This window comes from Triturus cristatus, chromosome 4_2, assembly GCF_964204655.1.
Source record: "Triturus cristatus chromosome 4_2, aTriCri1.1, whole genome shotgun sequence".
NCBI classification, from domain to species: Eukaryota; Metazoa; Chordata; class Amphibia; order Caudata; family Salamandridae; genus Triturus; species Triturus cristatus.
Genome location: NC_140586.1, coordinates 636,574,055 through 636,594,551, shown reverse-complemented (window position 1 = coordinate 636,594,551; position 20,497 = coordinate 636,574,055). Strand labels below are relative to the sequence as shown.

The window sequence follows — 20,497 nt, the reverse complement described above, 5'->3', positions numbered from 1 at the left end:
GTAATGTAAACTGGTTCTCAATTCAAGCCCTTTACTGACCTTGGACTTAATCTACGCTATATAAATCTGCATAAAAAATGAAAACTGGTGGCAAGAAGAGACTTGATGATGAAGCATATCTCATAATGTGGGTGAGGATTTCTGTTCTTTTGTCCAGAAAACCTCTATGAGGATGTTTGGTGAAGAAACTGACTGCCAAAACCCTAAGTAAATTGTTGCTGGCCTAATTTGGGAATCCACCATTCAAACTGGCTGAGAGTCCCAGTAATATTTGTTTGATATAATTTTCCTATTGAACTTATATTTAATACCAACCTTCTCAGTGGTGTGGGGGTACAGTCATCAACATTGGCAGAATGGAAAAATGGTTAACATATTCCTGTATAGTCAAATATGTTCAGATGTACTAAGCCTGCAGAATTGCATTCCTGTGATTTGCTCGGAGTCATACTTTTTTCTGGAATCCTGAAGATTAAGTAGAAAACTCACAGTTTACAGCCCTAAAACCAGCTGCAAAGTGTAATAACAGACATTGAAAGTCTGCTCTAGTGTTGCAGAGATAAACAAATATGTGGGAATGTAAACGATGTGTATTTTTGATCGGCTAGTTACTTATATTGTGTACTGCTGGAGTTTTACGACTGTTTTTTAGACTTTTTATATGAATGTGAAGTTTTATGACCTACGCCTAAGAATTGTGCTTTTATGGTTTTTAATAAGCATAAAGTTTACTTGACTGACTCACCAATAAAAAAAAGGAGCCGGACTTTTAAACTGGTATTGCTGGCCTCTCAGAGGATTGCAACTTTCCGTTTTAATTAAATGTTCAAAGGATAATGAGATCAGTGGTTAAATTGTGAAAGAATAAGTAATCAGGGCCCAAAGCTTTGCTCAAAAGCCCACGCCTGGTGGTCATGCCGAATACAAGACTGCATAGATTGTGTCCACCTAATGCCTCTTTCATTTACCTACAGACACTCCCTGTCCCTTTATCGCATTCTTTCAGGTTCATTTTCATTCCTGCTCTCTTTTCCTGTCACTGGTTTTCTCTTCCTCCTCCTTTCAGCTTTTTTTTACTTTTCTCTCATTTGCTCTGGATCAAACTCTGTTGAAGAAAAACAGTGGCAGTCCCCGAAAATTAGAGCCAGTGGGCCCCACATGCAACCACTGGCACAAATTAAGCCCTGGAGAAGCCCAATAAAACACACATATATAAAAACATACACATCGACAAGAGGATTGTACGAATTTTGACAGGTAGAGTGTTTTATAACAAATGAGCCTTCTAGCTAGACAAAGAGCTGCTGTTCAAACTAATGAGTATAATTGTGGTGGTGATGTGTTTTTTTTTACTTGATAACAAGGATTATTGGTGACATTTCAGTCTCATATAGTAAATTGTAAGCAATACCATCCTCAGGACATGCAGGCATTACCAAAGCCTCACACAGATCAGCCAAACAGGACATACTGTCTAATAAAAGCACACATATGTGTAAACATGCCATTATCTCTTGTACATTGAATTAAAATTAATATATTCTTTGCTAACTTGAGCTCCCGAACACTTGTGCACTGTCTGTAATGTGGTTATGGTTTAAATATGTATATTTATTTAGCTCTAAATTGTCTGTAAAAAAGTCTCAGCTTGAAACACTTTCTCAGTGCATATATGACTGTGTTCCATCTTCCCTGGGAATTCTAGGCAGCCCTTTTGTGATCAACAAAAGCAGGTAGAGCATGGTTGGCAAATTTCAGATTGTTTTTGTGTGACATTTCTATGGTTTCGTTGAGCATTTGTGTGAAATTAAACACTGGATCACAAGTAAATCAAAGCCAGGGGCAGTATCTGAGTGCCTCTCTGTGAGGTTTCTGTTATTGCATTCAAGCATATCAAACAACAATGTACAGACACTTAACCAGTGCTTGTTAGCAATACTGGCAAATGAGTAATAACAAGGACCTTGCTGTGAATAATTAGAATTGAATATTTTTAAATTCTGAAAATGTTAGACTGCAAACGAAACATTACTTAGATCTATGGAAGGAGTATTGATATTCAGAATGTTTCAAACACGACTGTTTTCACTTTCACACCCCTTTCCTCTGAAGTGTCTCATTGTTAGCCACTTATGCCCTTAGTATCCTCACAGCTTACTGAAATGTTGCATAAGCCTATCTCACAGGTCCAGTGGCGGCTACCATGTAAGGGAGTGGGGGGACAAAAATAAATTTAAAAAACAAGTAAAATAAAAATACCCCAACTTACCTTCCTGGCGTGATGTACTTCCCCTCGCTCGGGTCTTCTCCAGGCAGGCTCCAGGAAACTGCAGTAACCAACCCTGCATGAGGTGCCAGGATTGGGGGGAGTGGCCTCTCTCGCCACTCCGGAGGACACTGGAGCTCTTTGCTGTCTCTAACCTAGCAGTCTAAGACAGCTGGGTTAGAGCAGTTTCAAATGCGCATGTCTGGCTGGCCAAAAAGACATGTGTACTTTAAACTTGAAGTGCCCTGCCCATCACTGCTTTCTGCTGCTGCCTCACTGGTAGCAAAATGAAAAGGAAAATCACGCCCCTCCGTCTTGACGATTTGCTCAGGACGGGTTTTTGAAAAATAAAATGGTAATTAATTAATTAATTTGTATTACCATTTTATTTTTCCATCTCTGGGGCCAATTTTTTTATTGGGGGGACGCTCTGCCGCCTAAACGGAGGAGACACCCCTGCACAGTTGACCTTCCTCCTTCCTCTTCATCACTGTTTTCACTCTGTAGTTCTGTGTGCATTTTCTTGTGCTTCCTTCCACTTTACTACAAAGCCACCCACTCTCTCCTTGGCTTCACCTTTAAACATGCTATTTCCATTTCCTTTGGCGCTGTCAAGATTTTCAGAACCATATATCCAGTTCACAAACTTTCATATGAAATGTTAATTACAATTGACATATATGTGACCATTGCTCTGTGCTCTCAGCAGAGACGCCAAGGACGAAATGCACATGTTGTCTGAGCAACTTTATGACTTACTGACAGGCACTGTGAGAAACTCTCACTGTCTTGAGCCTCAACACCAGAGCTCTCAATCGTGTCTCAACTTGCAAACCCACTCATAATCTCAACATACCCAAATTTCTAAGGATGGATCAATTCACACTGCATTATATCATATCATATCATATCATATCATATCATATCATATATTATATTATATTATATTATATTATATTATATTATATTATATTATATTATATAAGAGTCAGGTATTGCATGGAAGAAAACTACAGAAACATAGCATTTGGAAGAAGCATATGTTCTCAGGGAATGCAAGCTGAAGTAAAATGTGAATTGTAAAGAGAAACTGCATCGCTGAAATGGATTGCCTCGAGACTGCTGCTGCTTTTAACTCTGCAGTAAGGCTTGGCTGACCCAGATTCAAAGATGTGACAGTCGCAGAGTTTGACCTGCCGTCTGATCCAGAATCCAGTGGAGGGAAGTGAGGAGGTGAAACCCAAACCCCATTGTCTGTTCGCCAGGAACAGTAGAAGATAATAATTGCATCGCATCCTGTGCACCATGCCTGCTGCCCCGGTGTGCTCTGCAGCGGTGGGAGACCACCACAGTGAGTGCTGCAGTCCTCGAGGGTCAGTGTTTTATGGTCCCATCTTGTCTGGGTGGCAATAGAAAGAGACTTTCCCAGGTCCTCCCTGAAGTCACCAGGAGGCCCACAGATCATCAAGATACCATGCCAGATGTGGAGACTGAGGTCAGAGACAGCCTCTTTGTGTTACTGTGGAACTAGCTCTGTGCATGGTAGCACCAAGCACCAGAAAGTGAAGTAAAAAGCCGCCAGGCCAAGTCTGAAACAGATTGGTACCCACAGGAATCAGTCACCTCTAATTGCCCAGGGCCCACCTCAGACCCTGACTGCCTGCAGCAGCACAACAAGCAAGCTGCCAACCACCACTCTGAGATCTGCAGTGCCTCGTCGCACAGTTCAGAGGAGCTGTCATTTTGCATAACATAGCATTTTACTGCTGTAATGGGGACACTACCACTAAAATGTGTTATGCTAACCGACAATACGTGGCACTTGGCTGGGCCAGGAGGGGGGTGCTGTAATAGCTCCTGTCTCTCTACAGCAAACAGAGCATTCCAAGACCTTTAAACAATTAATTAAATTACAATAGCTCTTCCACTTTTTGTTTTAATGCTCAGCATCTGTGTTTATTCATTGGGTAGGAATTAAACATTATGCATAACCGATCATTCTAGTAATACAAGCACTTCAGCAAAGAGCCTTCTCTCTCAAAGGCATGGCGATAGCCTTATATTGGAGGTCTTCTGCCTTCCACCATGGATCTACCAGTATTCTGCCTTCACCTTGACTTATTAATGCAGCACTGTCTCCACCCCTTCTCTACTGTACTATGAGAACTGCCTGGGAGTGTCATAGGGTTCATGGACGATAAGTCTACTGAGTTCCATATTCCTCTTTTAGCCAATACTGCTGCAATCGTTTCTACCTCTAATATGGTGTTCTCCGGAGATTACCCTGAAGGCAGGGGTTCATGCTACCACACACATGTTAATATCTGCAAACCAAAAAACAGTCCCTAGCCCATTAGACTTGTCTCTATAGTTCTTACCTTGCGGACAATGCTATCTTCCTGTGTGTGATTTGAGAAGGACATTGTTGGGGATCTTTTCCGTGGATCATTAGGAATTGTGCCTTTAGATAGAACTGCAGGAAATTGTTTTTTTTTAAATCACTTTAAATGTCATAATTCAGGTCCAATAACAATTGTTCAGAGTGTAACCAGCATATGTATTGATAACTAAAATATCATGATACAAAATTATCATTATCGAAATATCAACATCAAAAATATCCATTTTACATACCTATGATGTATAAAATATTGATGACAAAAGTAGGCTAAAAATTATTGGAATTCTAATATTTAAAGCAATATGTACTAGTAGATAATATAATTCAAATTTATTAATAAACGTTTCATTATTTAAAAAAATATTTTATAATTTTTTCTATAGAACCAAAAATAGTTATATGTGTAGTTTAAAAAAAACACTTTTAATTTCAAAACAGTAATTAGCGGAATTCTAGCATCTGCTGAATCGACCTTCAGCCAAGTGAAGAACAAAAATGTATATATTTAGTTTAAACCCACAAGGATAAATCAGTACGGACAGTGTAAGTATAGAAAAAACAGAAGCTAATTAGAGCCTCAACTAGAGTTGGTTAACATTAGTTTGAAACTAATACAAATAGACACTAGACTAAAATCACTAAAACCAAAATGAGCGGGCGGTTTGATAGGAGGAAAAGTGATGGAAAAGTACCTCCCCATAATATGGATTATGGATTCCTTCTTCTAACATTATTACTTGACCAGACGTCTTATTTTTGGTCAAACCTTGCATTCACCATCTCCAACTCTCCCTGTATTGCCTCAAAAGCCTTTGTATGACTTGTACGCTGTTTATTGACTACCACTAGTGTTTAAAGGATACCCTCCCCCGCCTCCTTGGTCATCTCAGTCTTCAAGGTGACTGTAAATGAATTCACCTACACAATCTATTCTGTGACTGTCATCTTGAATCATTTTATCAGTAGCATTAATATCACTTACATTTAGTTCAAATATATTCTGGGAAGAGACAGAAATATTTATAGAGGATCCAAAGTCATGGTCGGGAGATCGCTTTCCCACATTCTATTGCCCCTCTGTCCATTTTTGTAACATTAATTCTGGGTTAATCTGACTAAGTACCCCATTTATATTTTCTTGCTGCATAGTATTTCCACACAGATTATTTTATGTGTCGTAGTTCATAGACATTACTTACAGTGTTTGAGTCCTCCATATCAGAGGATCCTGCACTTTGAAGGCCTCCTTTGATGTTTTCCACGAGACAAGATGCCTGTTTATAATTTTGATTTCTGTTGCACTACCCGAGTCCTAATTGATTTCCAAAGCTAATACCTGGTAGCGTAGTGATGGGCACATCACGAGGCAGCCACTCCTGTGGACTGTACATACACCAAACCTACACTCATCCATCTCAGGCATCACCGGTCAGAAAGATCCATGTGCATGATCCCGGAAGCAGTATAGGTTCACACATCACTGGTGCCCATATCATTATTTAATTAGCATGTGGACCTAGGTCTACGACACAAGATTTGCAATGACCTCACGTCGCCTAAGCTATGACCAGCTCTGACTGTGGCTGTTGCTGTCCACATATCTGGGTAGCCAATGTCCATCCTGGTGAGGAGAGAGAGAAGCAGCACCATCAATGAGGATCAAGCAAGGATCTCGATAGTAGTACAAGGTTTGCAGCCCTGTTGGGAAGAAGGTGGTATGTGAAGGAGTCGCCATGATAGCAAAGGGAAGTATCCAGCATGAGCTGGAGCTGGCAGATCTGCCTGCGTTTGATCTTTCTCATGCGTGAAATGTTGGGAGTTTGCAAGGTATTGCAGTCAGAGCAGTGAGTCCACAAGGCAGGTGGCACCTCGGCATGGTCAGCCCACAGCAAGAAGAGAACTGCATGGACATCCACGAACCTCTTGCACACATAAAACAGGATAGTGTGAAAGACAGCGCAGTATTCATGTCTGGCTGATGCATGTGTGTACTGAAAAAAAAGAAGACAAATACAAGAAAGAGCTAACTAGGGTCCTCACCGGCCCATCTCTGCTGTTCCTTGACATCCCACAGTGGGGAAACACACCCCTCACACTGTGACTGTCTTCTAAATTGAGCCGGCAGCAGCGAACCTCAGCAGCCGGTCCCTTATGAGTGTTGAAAACTATAAGCACAGACTGGCCCCTACAATCTTCTATTTACCTATCTCTTATACTATTCAGGAGCAGCTTCATGCTAAGGCAGAGGAGCATCACCCCACTGCTCTCAGAGTAGTGAGAAAGAGAAACATATTCTTATTTTATTTTTTATGTTTTTGCTGGGCTGGGTTAGGGCGGTGGGGCTGGTGGCTCAGGGAGGAGGAGTGGACTGTACACACTTAGGGGCCGATTCTGAAGCAGGCATCGAACGTGCTGTTCGGATTTCTTTCTGACTGAGCCATTCTGATGGGCTCAGTTGGAAAGGAAACCAACTCTGTTTCCAGGATGGCTTCCGTCCACCATCTGGAAACCCTTCAGTACTCCCCCAGCCGGCTCTTTCCGGCCGAGGGAGTATGATGGCAGTTTCCCACTGCCTTTTTGTGCCAGCCTTTCTGACACAGAAAGACAGTGGGAAACTGTCTGGGGGACCCCAGCAGGGCCCCCATGGGTGCGAGGCCGCTGAATGATGACCTAGGGTGCACCTATGGTGCCCCCCTGTTAATCCTGCAGCCGATGGCAGGCACCATGGGGTGCCTGCCACGGGGTGTAGGGATGACTGCACCTCTGCACTTAACAATGCGAGCGTGCATTCCGTTTGGAATGCATGCTCCCATTGTTAAGTATAAGATTGCGATCTTGAACCAACGACAATAGGTCGTTCGGTTCCAGTTCCTCTCCGATGTGGGGCGGACTCCAGTCTGTCTGACATCGGAATCGGTCCCTAAGTGCGCACGACTGCTTGGCCGGCCGTTTCGGGCCAGCAAAACAGTCATGCGCACTTTGCATGTCCCCCACCCAGCCTGCAATACAGCCTGGGAGGTGAACATGCACAGGCTCCCTATTCCAGTGTGAGTACCGAACCACGGCGCTCAGAACGATCACAACACCGCATTGTAGCATTGTGATTGGCTAAGGGGAGCCAATCACAAAGTTGCATTGCAGCATTTTGATTGGCTCAGGGGGGCCTGTGTGCTTCAGGATTCTTCAGCAATGACAGAGAAGAGATGGAGGTGACTGCAGTGTGAGGAGGTAAGTGTTGTCGTTTTAAAAAATATTTTGTCCCCCCCTTGCCCTCCTACTTCCGTTCCCTGCTAGCTGCCACTGATAATATTGCCATTAATCCATGCTAAATTCTTCTTCTTTATCTTGATGGGCCTTGGAATGTTGTATTAGGAGTCAAAGGGCATAAATAGACATCACAAACGTAAATAGTATCAACAGTTTTAAGTTCAGTCAATGATGAGAGTTTGGATAGATTTTTCCAATACCTTTATTCTCATCAATGAGATTAGTACGTTCCTCTATTAAGTTTTATTTCATTTAATCCATAAATCAAATAAGTTTACTGAGATCTTATTAAAAGAATGGTTAGTACAAGCATCAACAATGTAATGCATTAAGCGAGTTAGAGTTCAAGAACCCATGAAGAATTTGAATTTGAAGGAAATGAGTGCGATCAGAGGAGCATAAAGCTTCCAAGTTAAATTAGAGTAGCAGAACTTCCCATAAAGAGTAGTTCATAAGACTCAGCCGAGTCTTAATGAATCCAAACAAATCAGATACAGTTGCAGTAGCAATCTGTTGAAAAGCAAAAAAAACAGATGCAGCAGTAGCCACAACAGTCAGGGGTCTGGGTTGAGGGCAATCCTCTTCAGAGCTTGGCAAGAAAGAGAGTGACTTCTTCTACCTAGGAACACGCACTAACATAAAAGTAGAGAAAACATGTTGAAAACATAGGCATCAGGCTTCTCCTCTCCAGGAGCCGACAGAATGGCAGCTCTCTTTGATAAGCAGATTCAGCTCCCAAGTTCCCACTTAGCAGCTGAATCTGCTTAATGGTCTTTGAGGAGGAATCATCCAAGACACACCGACCCAAATAAGAAGAGAACCTGACTGCTAATTCCTACCCAAAGGAGCACAGCCCCAAGAAGGCCGCTGATGAGGGGACATACGACGTGTTGCTGGATGCCAAATAGCACTAGAAAGAAGAGAAGTGGATCAGAGACTGCCCTAATCATCACCAAGCCGGAGCTGAATACCCTAGGCCAGTGACCAGACTACAGAGATAATAGACCACTGAGAGACCCTGTTGGCCAGTCCTGAAGACATTGCACACTGAACACCCAAAAGAGAAAGAAGAGATTGGAGCAAAGAGAAGTCTCACCAGCATATTTGAAGAGAAAGTGCATGCAGAAGCCCCAAACAGAAAGAAGAGAAAGGAATGTTGCCAGCTGGTTCACACTGGGAGACCTGGCGACCATCCAAGCCCAGAAGGAGAGAAGACCAGGTGGGACCAGGCCTGGAGGTTGGTCCATAACAGACTTGTACCAATGACTGTGAGTGCATTTATTGACACAAGCGAGCCTCTGATCGGGACCAAAAATGACTCCGTGAAGGCCCTGCAGGAGAACCGAGAGTAGCAGCATGCATGCGCATGATAGAGATCAGGGTGTGTATAATATTCCCACTACCACGGATAAAGTAATCTCACAGTTACACGCACATGCATACATCATACGCTAGGGCCCATTTCACTAACATACGCTCAAATACTCTACCAGCAATAAACCTGTGGAAGGAAAACTCCTAAACACCCTGCATCTATACCGAGGTCGATAAGACCTGGTTTTTGTGACTGTCCCTAAGCATAATCTATACAATATATACAACAATAATCAATAATGCAAACCCAATAATTGACAAGAAAGAATATCCAACACCATGTTTAAAATTATATTGCTTTATCTAAAATTAGTCAAAGAAAATCAATCAGAGTAAATCATTTCTCATAGTTACCTATTCTAGCTAAATGTCAGAATGGGTCAGGACAAGTCTCTCGGTAAATGTCTCTCAAGACGAAGTCCCTTCAGCATCAATCCTCAGCAACGCAGATTCGGTACGCGGCAAAGGCAAAATGACAAGTGGCAAGAACCCTCTCTAGGCTAACATTTCTTATAGTTTCTAAACAATAGAAAGATACATTGGGAACATAGAAAAAAACTATAATGTCCGCCGGACTTGCTGAGCAGAGCGAGAAGGAAAGGATGTAACATCGCTACATTTGAGAATCTCCGCTCAGGAAAAGTACACATAATGAAAACTACGGAACAGGAACCAAGAAAATAGAACATGTATCATATTAATCCTGCTTCTCCTCGGCTATCGAGCCACAGTTCAGAGCTTCTCTCTAAGGCTCCTTTGTTTCCCAAGGCTGCCAAGGACACTTTCATTTCTCTTGGAGATTTCCCAAAAACTGCTGCTGTCCTCATGGAAAGTTTTTCAAATAAGCAAGCAAGGACCATGGTCAGTTAGCTTCAAGACCATTTCCAGCAGGGGTCTCCCTCGTCACAGTTTTCATATTATAAATCACAGCCAGGCTCACAAGTCGGCCATCTTTTCTTAGGCCAACATAGGCCTCAATAGACCATCTTAATTAAAAGAGACAAAAACAACGTTACCACAGCATAGTGATTAAACAGTGTTAACCCCACTAATACCCTTATGTGTATGCATTTATCTAGCACTTGCAACATAGAAAAGCATTAATTCGGAAAGCGTTTTGTGCTCAAAAATAAACAGCACATAGCAACGTTTAAACATGAAAACACGCACGTTATTTTTTAAACAGCACATTTATGCACACCCACGTGTAACTCTCTCTTGTTAGGACAAACGGATTGATTAATATAAACGCACTTGCACAAAACAAATAATTAATTATTAATTATTAATAAATTAGTACAACGAATGGACATGCCAGAGCTTCAAAAGCCACAGAATTTTCAAACTGAAAACTCTGCTCCAGCACGCACACAGAGTCTCTGCCCTAAGCTTCCCAGCGCAAACATCCAGACACAATCACCAGCTACCTGGTGAACCATGACATTAATGCCAAGAGATGCAGTTTCTTTGCACATGCAGAAGACATGGAACACAGCAACTCATAGAACCATGAGGTTGTAAAGGCCATCTTGTCACCAAAACTCCAACTGCTGAAAAGGAAGAATTTCTGCAAACATGAAGGCAAGTCATCGACACCTATTGTACAGGTTCACCCTACTGGCAACACCAACCTGCCAGTCCCTGTAACATGCATCACTACTACTACCTGTGGTGCATCTTACAATTGGAGTAGAGTCCAACAACATTGAAGCACTAAGAAGTGCATATGGCACCAACAAACCAGCGACTATCTGCTCACCTTGCCCACATCCTGACCCTATTGTCTGTAGCATGCCTTGACCATGACCTATCCACCCATACTCTTGCACAAAGGATTACGAATGATTCCGCAGTGGTTTTGCAGCAGCCCAGAAGTGGCACAGATGCAGCCCCAGCTCACACCACATGCAGTCCTATTGGTGATCTATTTAAAGTGGCCTCCCCAAGCGAGAGATGAACTTGATGCTGCTCCACAGATGTTAACCATAAAGTAGAGGGACCTCAGAGGAAGACTGCCGAAGATCGTCAATGTATTCCCAGTCTCTACAAGACTATCTTTAGAGGGTCCAGTAGTGCCACCAGAGCAAGCTTCACAACAGACTCCCAACAACACTCCTGGTGCACCCGCATTGAACAGTTGACACTAAACACAAATTGTCCTAAGCATTATCAGGGTAGACCAACTCTATACCCTATGGATATGATTCCAGCAGTCATGCTGCCAGAAGAACTCGAACTTCTTTGCTCTAATATTTTTGTCCTGTCTCACACCAGGTTAAATTATGAATTTCAGCCCAAATGTCCTGTTACATCCAGTTTCCTTTGTCCATGTATCAACTGCTGTCCTGCTGATTGATCCAGGAAGCAATATATTCTGTTGTATCTCATTTGTTTTCTTTTGTTTCTAGTTTGAACTTGTCCTTTCTTTTGGGTTTTTGAAAGAATGTAGTGTCCTAATGGACACATCACATGGCAGCTTCTCCCTGTCACCGGTCAGTTAATCCTGTTAATCAAAAAGTCTGGGTGCACAAGTCTAGGGCCAGTTATGGACACATATCGCTGATGTCTGAGTCATTATTTAATTAGCATGTGAGCCTGGGGCCCACGTCACAAGATACCCTCACTTCAATTTCTCTCATTATCTCTGTATTACACCTGCCATACTTCTGGGCTCAGTCGGCGACGCACGCATGCATCGTTTATCCTCTACATCAGCCCATAGTACAAACGATCAATGAAATAGGTGGCATGTTCCGTGTCTAATGGCAGGCTTGAGGCCTCTCAGCTGATACTCGGTCTACTCCATATCACCTGCCGTCTGCCCCTCTTCCTACCCAATCCCAAAGTGCTTGTGGAAGCATTTTGAGAAGACACTCTCCTTTATAATGTCCAGCAACACAGTGCAATGACCTTGAAAGAAGCAATTACACTTATCCTCTGCATGAATGGAAAGGAGGAGGTGGCTATAAAGCAGACATGAAGAAGTGTCTTGTGCATTAATGCTGCGTAGTCATAGTACCCCATTTGTCTGGTCACGTTTGCAGTCTCGCTATAGCAGTTCTGTGAAGTATTAAGAATGCTTGTTTGGAGTGATGAAATGTGTGTGTGTGTTTTGTTTTTGAGGTTCTTGAGTGTGATTTATTCAATGGTCAGCAGTGAGGATGTGAGTTACTTTCACCTCTTTTCCCTCCAATTACACTACATCTATCAGGGCACCGTGGTCAGCAACAATATTAACTCTGCACCCAGCATGGCGGGGTGTTTAACTCTGACTTGTATTATTTAACTGACCTCCTTGCTTCCATGTATTTGTTATCTTTTGCAGCCTCTTGATCCGAAGGTTGCAAGAGGCAAAGTTCTGGGCTATAGAGCATTTTATGAAGAGCAGGAAGAGAAGAAAATAATTAAGATATGCAAAACATCGGAGTTAAAATGCAAGACTCTTGTACCCGCTTCTGTGCACACCATCAATGTCACTGCATACAATTCGAAAGGGCATTCCAAGCCAGCTCCTGTCACTCTGAATGAGGAACAGAACGACTCTGAGGGTGAGCGATGCATCATTCTTAATTGTGCAATTAGCATTGTAGTAAGATGTGTGAATATATTTAAATAATATTCTAAATATCCTAAATTCTAGCTTCAACGTTTTTTTTGGGTGCTAAAAATTGCCATTATAGATTATCCAACTTTTCCAAACGTCCTGCTTGAAGGCGGCAAATAATCTTCATAGAAATGTATGCCGAAACCATAAAGACACACATATGTTTCTTACTGCATGCTATTGTATTGTTTATAAAAAATGTGTGTCTGATGTGGTATCAATCCAAATACGGGGGTTGCTGTTTCTAATATGACACTAATCATGTCGGAAGAAAGAAAAAGGTAAAGTAACAAGCTAGGAACTGTACCAATCAAGAGAAGACAGTCAACAAGATTGTCTCTTGTTGCCCTCACACATCCCTAGGGATGTCCTGCTTCATCATTGGGCAGTGGTCCTCGTCGGGCCGGCGCTGCAATGCCCTACCGGTCCCCTGAAGGGTCACTTTACCTGAGATCTTTTTATTTCGCTGTTTGATGAGTGTGAGAGTGTGTCCTAGGGGGGTTGTGAGAAGTGAGTGTGAAGCCAAACAATTAAAACTGGCTAGGGGATATCACAAAAGATTTAATATGCTGATTCCCCTGTCAGAGTAAAAAACCCGTAAGTTAGTGCTACATGTGGGGTAATAATGGCCCCTAGTATCTAGAACAAGAAGAAGGTCAACATGTTTTGCTCCTAAAATTGGTCAAAATTATCCCTGGCACTTCATCAGGACTGAAATGACTATAACTTATTAATAGGTCAACCCCAATTGTAGATTCAGAAGGAGCGGTCCCCCTTTCTTTTTGTAGGGTGACACCTGCTCATGATAAGTATCACCATTGGTTCGACCTAGATAGCTAAGAGAAAAAGAGAGGCGGTACATAGACAAACATAGAACGTAAACAATATATTAGATGATATCTAACTGATAGTATCTAGTTGGTAAGCAGACGTAAGACAAATACTCATTAGTTATACAAGAAATTAAAATGAGAAGCACATCATTTCACAATCAGACGCCATCGTCAATTTCAAGGTCATAGTGTTGGTCATCTAGTCATTAAGCATTTTTGTATAATGGTGAGATTGTTTCTTGCCACATGCCCCTAATTTTCTTAGTATCACATCTATTCTTATAGCGTTAATTGTGGTAATATGACAAAGCCATGGAGAAATATGATAGGATAGATAATATCGCAATCTTACCAAATTCTTCTAAAGAACAAGCTTCATAGGCTAGCACACAGGGACCTGCATCGTTAAGGGTTATTTAAGGGTTATTTGTGTCAATTGGATAAGGAGGGAGAATAAGGGAGGAGGCATGTATCAATAACTGCATTCGTGGCTGATGTAAGTGATGGTTCCTTAGTCATCACCTCCGGTGGGTGAATGGAACTACTTACGGTGTTGCCCAGTGCCAAATACCACGCATGCCTTTACCATGCATTTTTTACCAGGCACATTTTTACCACACATATGCCTTTACCAACTGCTCTGTAAATTTGTTACTATTATTGTTTCTGAGGTGGACAGGAAAATCTCAAACTAAACAAGCAGTCAGGCCACAGGCAGCTACAATGCTACAATGTCATTTAAACACTTTATAAAAGCAACTTTAAAATAGCAGATGGAAGAAAAAACATTATCAAACTGTGCAGCCTAAGTGCCAGCAAATTAAACAGTCAGTATTTAATGTTAAAATAAAAATTACATTTAATACAGCCTGATTTGAAGCAGCTTTGTCACTAAAGCAAAAGGATCTATTTTTTGGGTAGATGTGAACAATGTAAAGCCAGTTGATATGTTGCCTCATGCTGTATGCTTTTGCAGGTAGAAGCAATGAGTGAATGACAGTTGAACCTAACAACAGATGCCTGATGACAAACATCCTCGCTATCTATGCACATTATGGATTTTTTTCAGAAAAGCAATAGTCTGGCAAGACAGCTAAAGGTGTCTCAAAGGCCAGACCTAAAAAGTGTACATTAAACAAATTTCAAAAAGTGTGTTGGAACACGCACAACCTTTATAAACAAGCTGTTACGTTTGTTGCGTGCCACTGGGGTCTCACTCTCTGGTCAAAGAGTATGAATTTGATGAAAACAAGTCTCCTGATTAGGGAACGTCTCCCTGAGCACAGCGTGGAGCCCGCAAAGCGGGTTTTCAAATTGTTGGATGAATCAAGTAAACAAATATCTTGATCTTCCATAAAATGATGAATGTTTAGAACATTTATTCAATGTTTGATATTGTTGTCTTCATATCAGAACATCAAATGTAACTTAGACTGCGACTATCAGACAGTTTTTAGATATTTCTCCCGATGCATTTCGGGCTTTTGGAGCCCTTCGTCAGGGAAAAATATCTACGAAAAATCACAAAGCAATGATGACAAGAGGGAACCAACCATGAAATAGTTTTACCATATTACGATGACACCGGAAAACGCGAAAAACACCTTCAACAAGCATCCCTATGGAAATGCTCAACATTCAAAGGGTGCGTGAATCACCATGATGGGTGACAACTCATCAACTGATACTTCCTAACGTGAATAATCTACCGGAACGTTCTCAAATGCATGCGAGTGAAAAACGCTTCAAAAGATAAAAGGAAAAGTGAGCTCCAACACTGTGTCAAATTGATCTAAAAAAATGCGAACAAAGTGACAGGTCCTAGTGAACCGAAGGCGAAGTTTAAAGGCGCTGTGCAAGAACATGATGCATAAACAAAAACTGAATAAACAGCATGAATAAGTGAAAAACGCTGTAAAGCTGTGCAAATGAATAGACCCAAGAATCCACGTGTATCCACCTCTAGGTGTACAATAGTGAGAGGTTTTTAATATAACGGGCAAAGGTGAGCCGGCATGAGCCCGTGTGTAATGTCGTGACCATGACGCGATACGCCTAGCGCGTACGCCTCAGGTCACGTGACTATAGTTTTTTTTTTTGTTTTTTTTTTTAAGTTTCAAAAACCTTTATTGACAAAAAGTAAACATATAGGTCAGCACAGCAGGAAGTCACATAGCCATGTGTTACCCCCCCTGATCTGCAGGAGTTGGGGGGGGGGGGAAGAGGGAGGTGCAGTTTACACGTACACGGCCATTTAGCCGACATCCCGGAGGACCGGCGGCGTTTCAAGGGGATCTACCCACAAGGAATCCCATTGCCATTACTGCAAATATCAGTGGCAGCACCAGCCCTCAGACCCCACTACAGACCATCATGTATGTGGGGCGGTTCCACCAGTTACCTCCTTCACCAGCTAACCTGAGCCAGTCCGTGAGTTTCTGTAAAGCAAGTCCCAACGCCCCCCTCCCTTCCCACCCACCCCGCGCACGTCGTCTCATCACTCTCGCATCTGCGTACTGTCCTATCCGCCGTCCCTGCATCCGGCTGTAAGCAGGCAAAGCAGTGCTCCACTCTCGATTCGCCGTCCACTCTGCAGCCACCCTCCGTCTCCCCCTCGGTTCCACTCAAAGCATGCCACGCCCCTCCGGGTAATGCCCCGCCACACACTCAGCCCACCGGCGTGCCTCCTGAGTGTCACGCCGACCCGCCATCCAGTCATGCGTCTACCAGCGTGCGCTCCAGTATCACACCTGCCTCCGCCTCACCGTGTGCATCAGATCCATCGTCCTGTGGCGCTCCCCGGCACGCCCCCTCAGCTTCCCCAGCCGTCAGATATGTTCTGTACAGTCCCCAAAAGTTCTTGGGACGGCTCTTCGGGGGCAGCAATTCACTATATGTCTCCGCTTGCGTGCAGCAATACAGCATATCTCTGACCCAGCGTTTTTTAGTGGGGAGTGGCCCCCTCATCCAGCACGACGCCACAACGCGCCGAGCCGTTAAAAGCGCTATATCCGTCAGGCGTCTAAGCGCCCGCGGGAGTGGCTTGGAGAAACCCAGCAACGCCAGCGCCGGGTTAGGCTGTATGTCCTTTTCTAGTATCAGGCTCAGTTCCAGGAACACTGCTGTCCAGAACCGGGCTATACCCGGACAGTGCCAGGCCATGTGTATGAAGTCCGCTACCGGGATATGGCAGCGTTCGCACTCTGCCGATGGGCGAAGCCCGTACCTGTGCAGTCTCTCTGGGGTGTAATAGACCCGCTGCAGGAACTTAAAGTGTATCAGTCGGTGCCTACCGTTTAACGACACCCTTTTAGTGCTAGAGCAGCAGTAGGTCCACATCTCGTCCGTTATTTCCATTTGTACGTCGGCCTGCCACCCCCGTCGCGCCGCCGAGCACTCGGGCGCCCGGTGCTTGTCCCCAAGTTTTTTGAGGGTCGAAACGAGTTTGGCTGGGGCCACCGTTTTGATGACATATGTAAGTTCCGGGACCTCTGGCGGTTCCTCCAGGCCCGGCCCCAGCAGGGCCAACAGCGCACTACGGATCCTATGGAATTGGAAGCGCTGGAGCTGGGTAGCTCCACGCCGGGCCGAGCAGATCTGTTCCCACGTTTTAACCACCCCATCCTGGAACAGGTCTGCCAGTTTGGCGATGCCCAATGCGCCCAGCGCCCATCTCACCCCAGCGTCCCTCAGTGTGGGGAGCCAGATCGCCCACTCCACTCGCATCAGTGGGGAATACAGTAGATCGCAGTCCTGCGCCCTCCGGATCGCATGCCATGCATGGTTCGTGGCCTTTAGGGAGTCCAATGTTCCCACCCTGCTGTCCACCGGCTGGAAGACAGTTGCCGGGAGGGGAAGCGGTTCCGCAAATAACCGTTCCATCAGCACGTGTGGTATATCCGTGGTGGCATGGACCCACGTATGTAGGTGGGCCGCCTGCGCTATCCTATAATACCTTTCCAAGTCAGGGGCCCCAAGTCCCCCCATCTCGTAGGGGAGCGTCAGGACCTTCCACTGCACCCTAGGCTGCTTACCGCCCCAGGCCAGCCGAACCAGGGTCTGGGTCAACTGCGCAAAGAAAGCCTCAGAGAGTACAATAGGGATGTTAGTGAAGAGGAACAAAAATCTCGGCAGGACCACCATTTTCATGATGGCCACTCTGCCCATCAGCGACAGAGGGAGTTTAATCCACACCTCTACGTCGTCAACAAGTTTGGAGTAGGCTACCCCGTAGTTTTCCCGGAGCAGAACCTCCGGGTCCTTGTGCAGCTGCATCCCCAAGTATCGGACGGAGTCAGTTGTCCACTGTAGGGGGTATTCCATAGGGAACGGCACTGTGATCGGGGTCAGTGGAAACGCCAGCGACTTATTCAAGTTCACCTGGAGGCCCGAGAGAGCCCCAAACCGGACTACCTCTCTCAGCACGGAGGAGAGATTCTCCTCCGGGTTGCGGACGTATAGTAACGTATCGTCCGCATAGGTAGAAATGCAAATCCGATAGCAGGGGAAGTTAATACCTTCAAATTGATGATACTCCCGTATTGCGCACGCCAGCGGCTCCGCCACCAGAGCGTATAAGAGGGGAGAAAGGGGGCACCCCTGCCGAGTACCCCTGGAGACCGCGAAGGCGTCTGTGACTCGGTCCCCTATGCGCAGCCTGGCAGTAGGTCTAAAGTATAGTGCACCCACCATCTGCATGAACGGTTCTCCCAGCCCTAGTTTCCTCAGGACTCTCACCATGAAGGGCCACTCGACAGAGTCAAACGCCTTCTCCATGTCGAGGAAAATCGGCAAGGCCTTACCTCCCAGGTGCACATGCTGCATGGCTCCAAGGACTGTGCGAATGTTATAAGTGAGGTTCCTGGACGGGATGAACCCCGCCTGCTCCGGGGCCACCAGCTCCGGCACCAATAGCGCCAGACGCGTAGCAAGGACCTTTGCATACAGCTTGGCGTCAACATTTATCAGGGAAAGCGGTCTGTACGAGCCGCACAGATTCGAGGGCCGCCCAGGTTTCAGAATGGTGACGAGCAGCGCCTCTCGCATCGAGTCCGGCATGCTACCCTCCTGACAGATATCATCAAAAAGGGCCATGATGTGTGGGAGAAGTTTATCCTGAAAGGCCTTGTAGAACGCCACCGTTAGTCCATCCGCGCCCGGGGCAGTGCCCGCCCTCATGCCCCCCAGTGCCTCCAGGATTTCGTCTTTTTGCACCGGCAGCGCCAGGAATTCCCTCTGCGAGTTTGACAGGAAGGGCATTTTTATATAACTGAGGTAGTCGTCTATCTCCTCCTCCATTTGGGAGGATTTTGCTGTATACAGCCCCGCATAATAGTCCCGAAATTCTTCCACTATCTCTGTCTCGTCAGTAATCACCGACCCAGATGCAGTCACCAGCTCGTCAACGACTAAGGGCCGCCTGGTGCTACGGAGTATCCCCGCTAACAGGGAGCCCGGGCGTTCGCTCTCCCCATAGGTGCGAGCTGTGGCGTATTTTCCCATGTGCTGCACTTCCCTGTCCGCCTCGCTGTTGAAGTCTGAGACTAGAGTCTGAATCTGGGCGGCCACTTCGGGGTCCGTGGACCCCCTATGTCGCTCCTCCAACTGCGCTAGTTGCGTCTCCAAGGTTCTCATACGCTGCCGTAAGGATTTGAGAACACCGGAGTGCTTGGCCATGGCCACGCCGCGGATGTAGGCCTTAAACGAGTCCCATACCGTTTGGAAGCTCTGCACAGACCCCAGATTAGCCGCGAAAAAAGCGTCAATCTCGTCCGCCAATTCCCCCCGAAATGCCTCGTCCAGCAGGGAGTAGGGCGGCATCCGCCACGTGAACGGCGGCAATCGTGTGCCCGGGGCAGCAAATACCATGAGGAGGGGGGAGTGGTCCGACAGAGTACGAGGTAAAACCTCGCATCGCTTGACAGCCGCTAGAAGCGTCCGGGATGCCAGCCAGTAGTCAATTCTGGTATGCACATCGTGATATGCCGAATAATGCGTGTAACCCGCCTTTTCGGGGCTTCTATGTCGCCAGACATCTACCATGTCCAGTTTGGTCAATTCCGCCTGCATGTACACGGCGGCCGCCGCCGGTCGGCGGGCCCGCCCCGAGGAGCGGTCCAAAGTCGGGTCGAATACGAAGTTGAAGTCGCCCCCCCACACCATGCGTGCCTGCGCGTGGTGCCTGCACTGTGCAGCGAGTGCGGCGTAGAACTCCGGGTATCGTAGTTGGGACCATAAACATTGACCACAATAAGGTCATGACCTTTGCCGGTACAGCGAGCGATCAAGTAGCGTCCGTCCGGGTCAGCGGCCAGCTTCTGCAACGTCATTTTGGATCGCGGGTTCACCCATGTGACCACCCCTCTAGAGTGTGAGGTAAAGCCTGCCGCCAGGCTGCAACCAGACAGCCCCCTGTGGGAGAGCAATTTACTAGTGAGTGGGAGGTGAGACTCCTGCATGAGCGCCAAGTCTATGTTGTGCCTATTGAAGTAGTTCAGTACTTTGCGCAATTTGCGAAAGTCGTTCAATCCCCGCACATTCCATGTGAGCGCTCTGAGGGTCACCTCACAGCCATCCCCCTTCAACTCTCTATGCTCAGGCATTCCTGCAGTCATACTTCATAGCTTCCGTAGGGGGAGAGTCAGCGGAGGACCCCCCCCCCAAACACCGCCTGACAGCACATCTCGGGCGCGCAAGAACATAGCAGAAGACTCTTTTCTCAACGTACCGTGCGTTTCCCAGTCCCCAACCCC

General features: G+C 45.5%; 1 protein-coding gene across 1 annotated transcript in view; it reads left to right on the top strand.

Annotated features, from left to right (window-relative positions):
• Positions 1-20,497, top strand: part of LOC146834787 (interleukin-12 receptor subunit beta-2-like) — a 745,756-nt gene that overhangs the window by 308,420 nt on the left and 416,839 nt on the right. Inside the window, exon 9 of the mRNA XM_085602323.1 lies at positions 12,634-12,856. Within this exon, the coding sequence (XP_085458449.1) occupies positions 12,634-12,856 (223 nt within the window). The remainder of the gene's footprint in view (positions 1-12,633; positions 12,857-20,497) is intronic.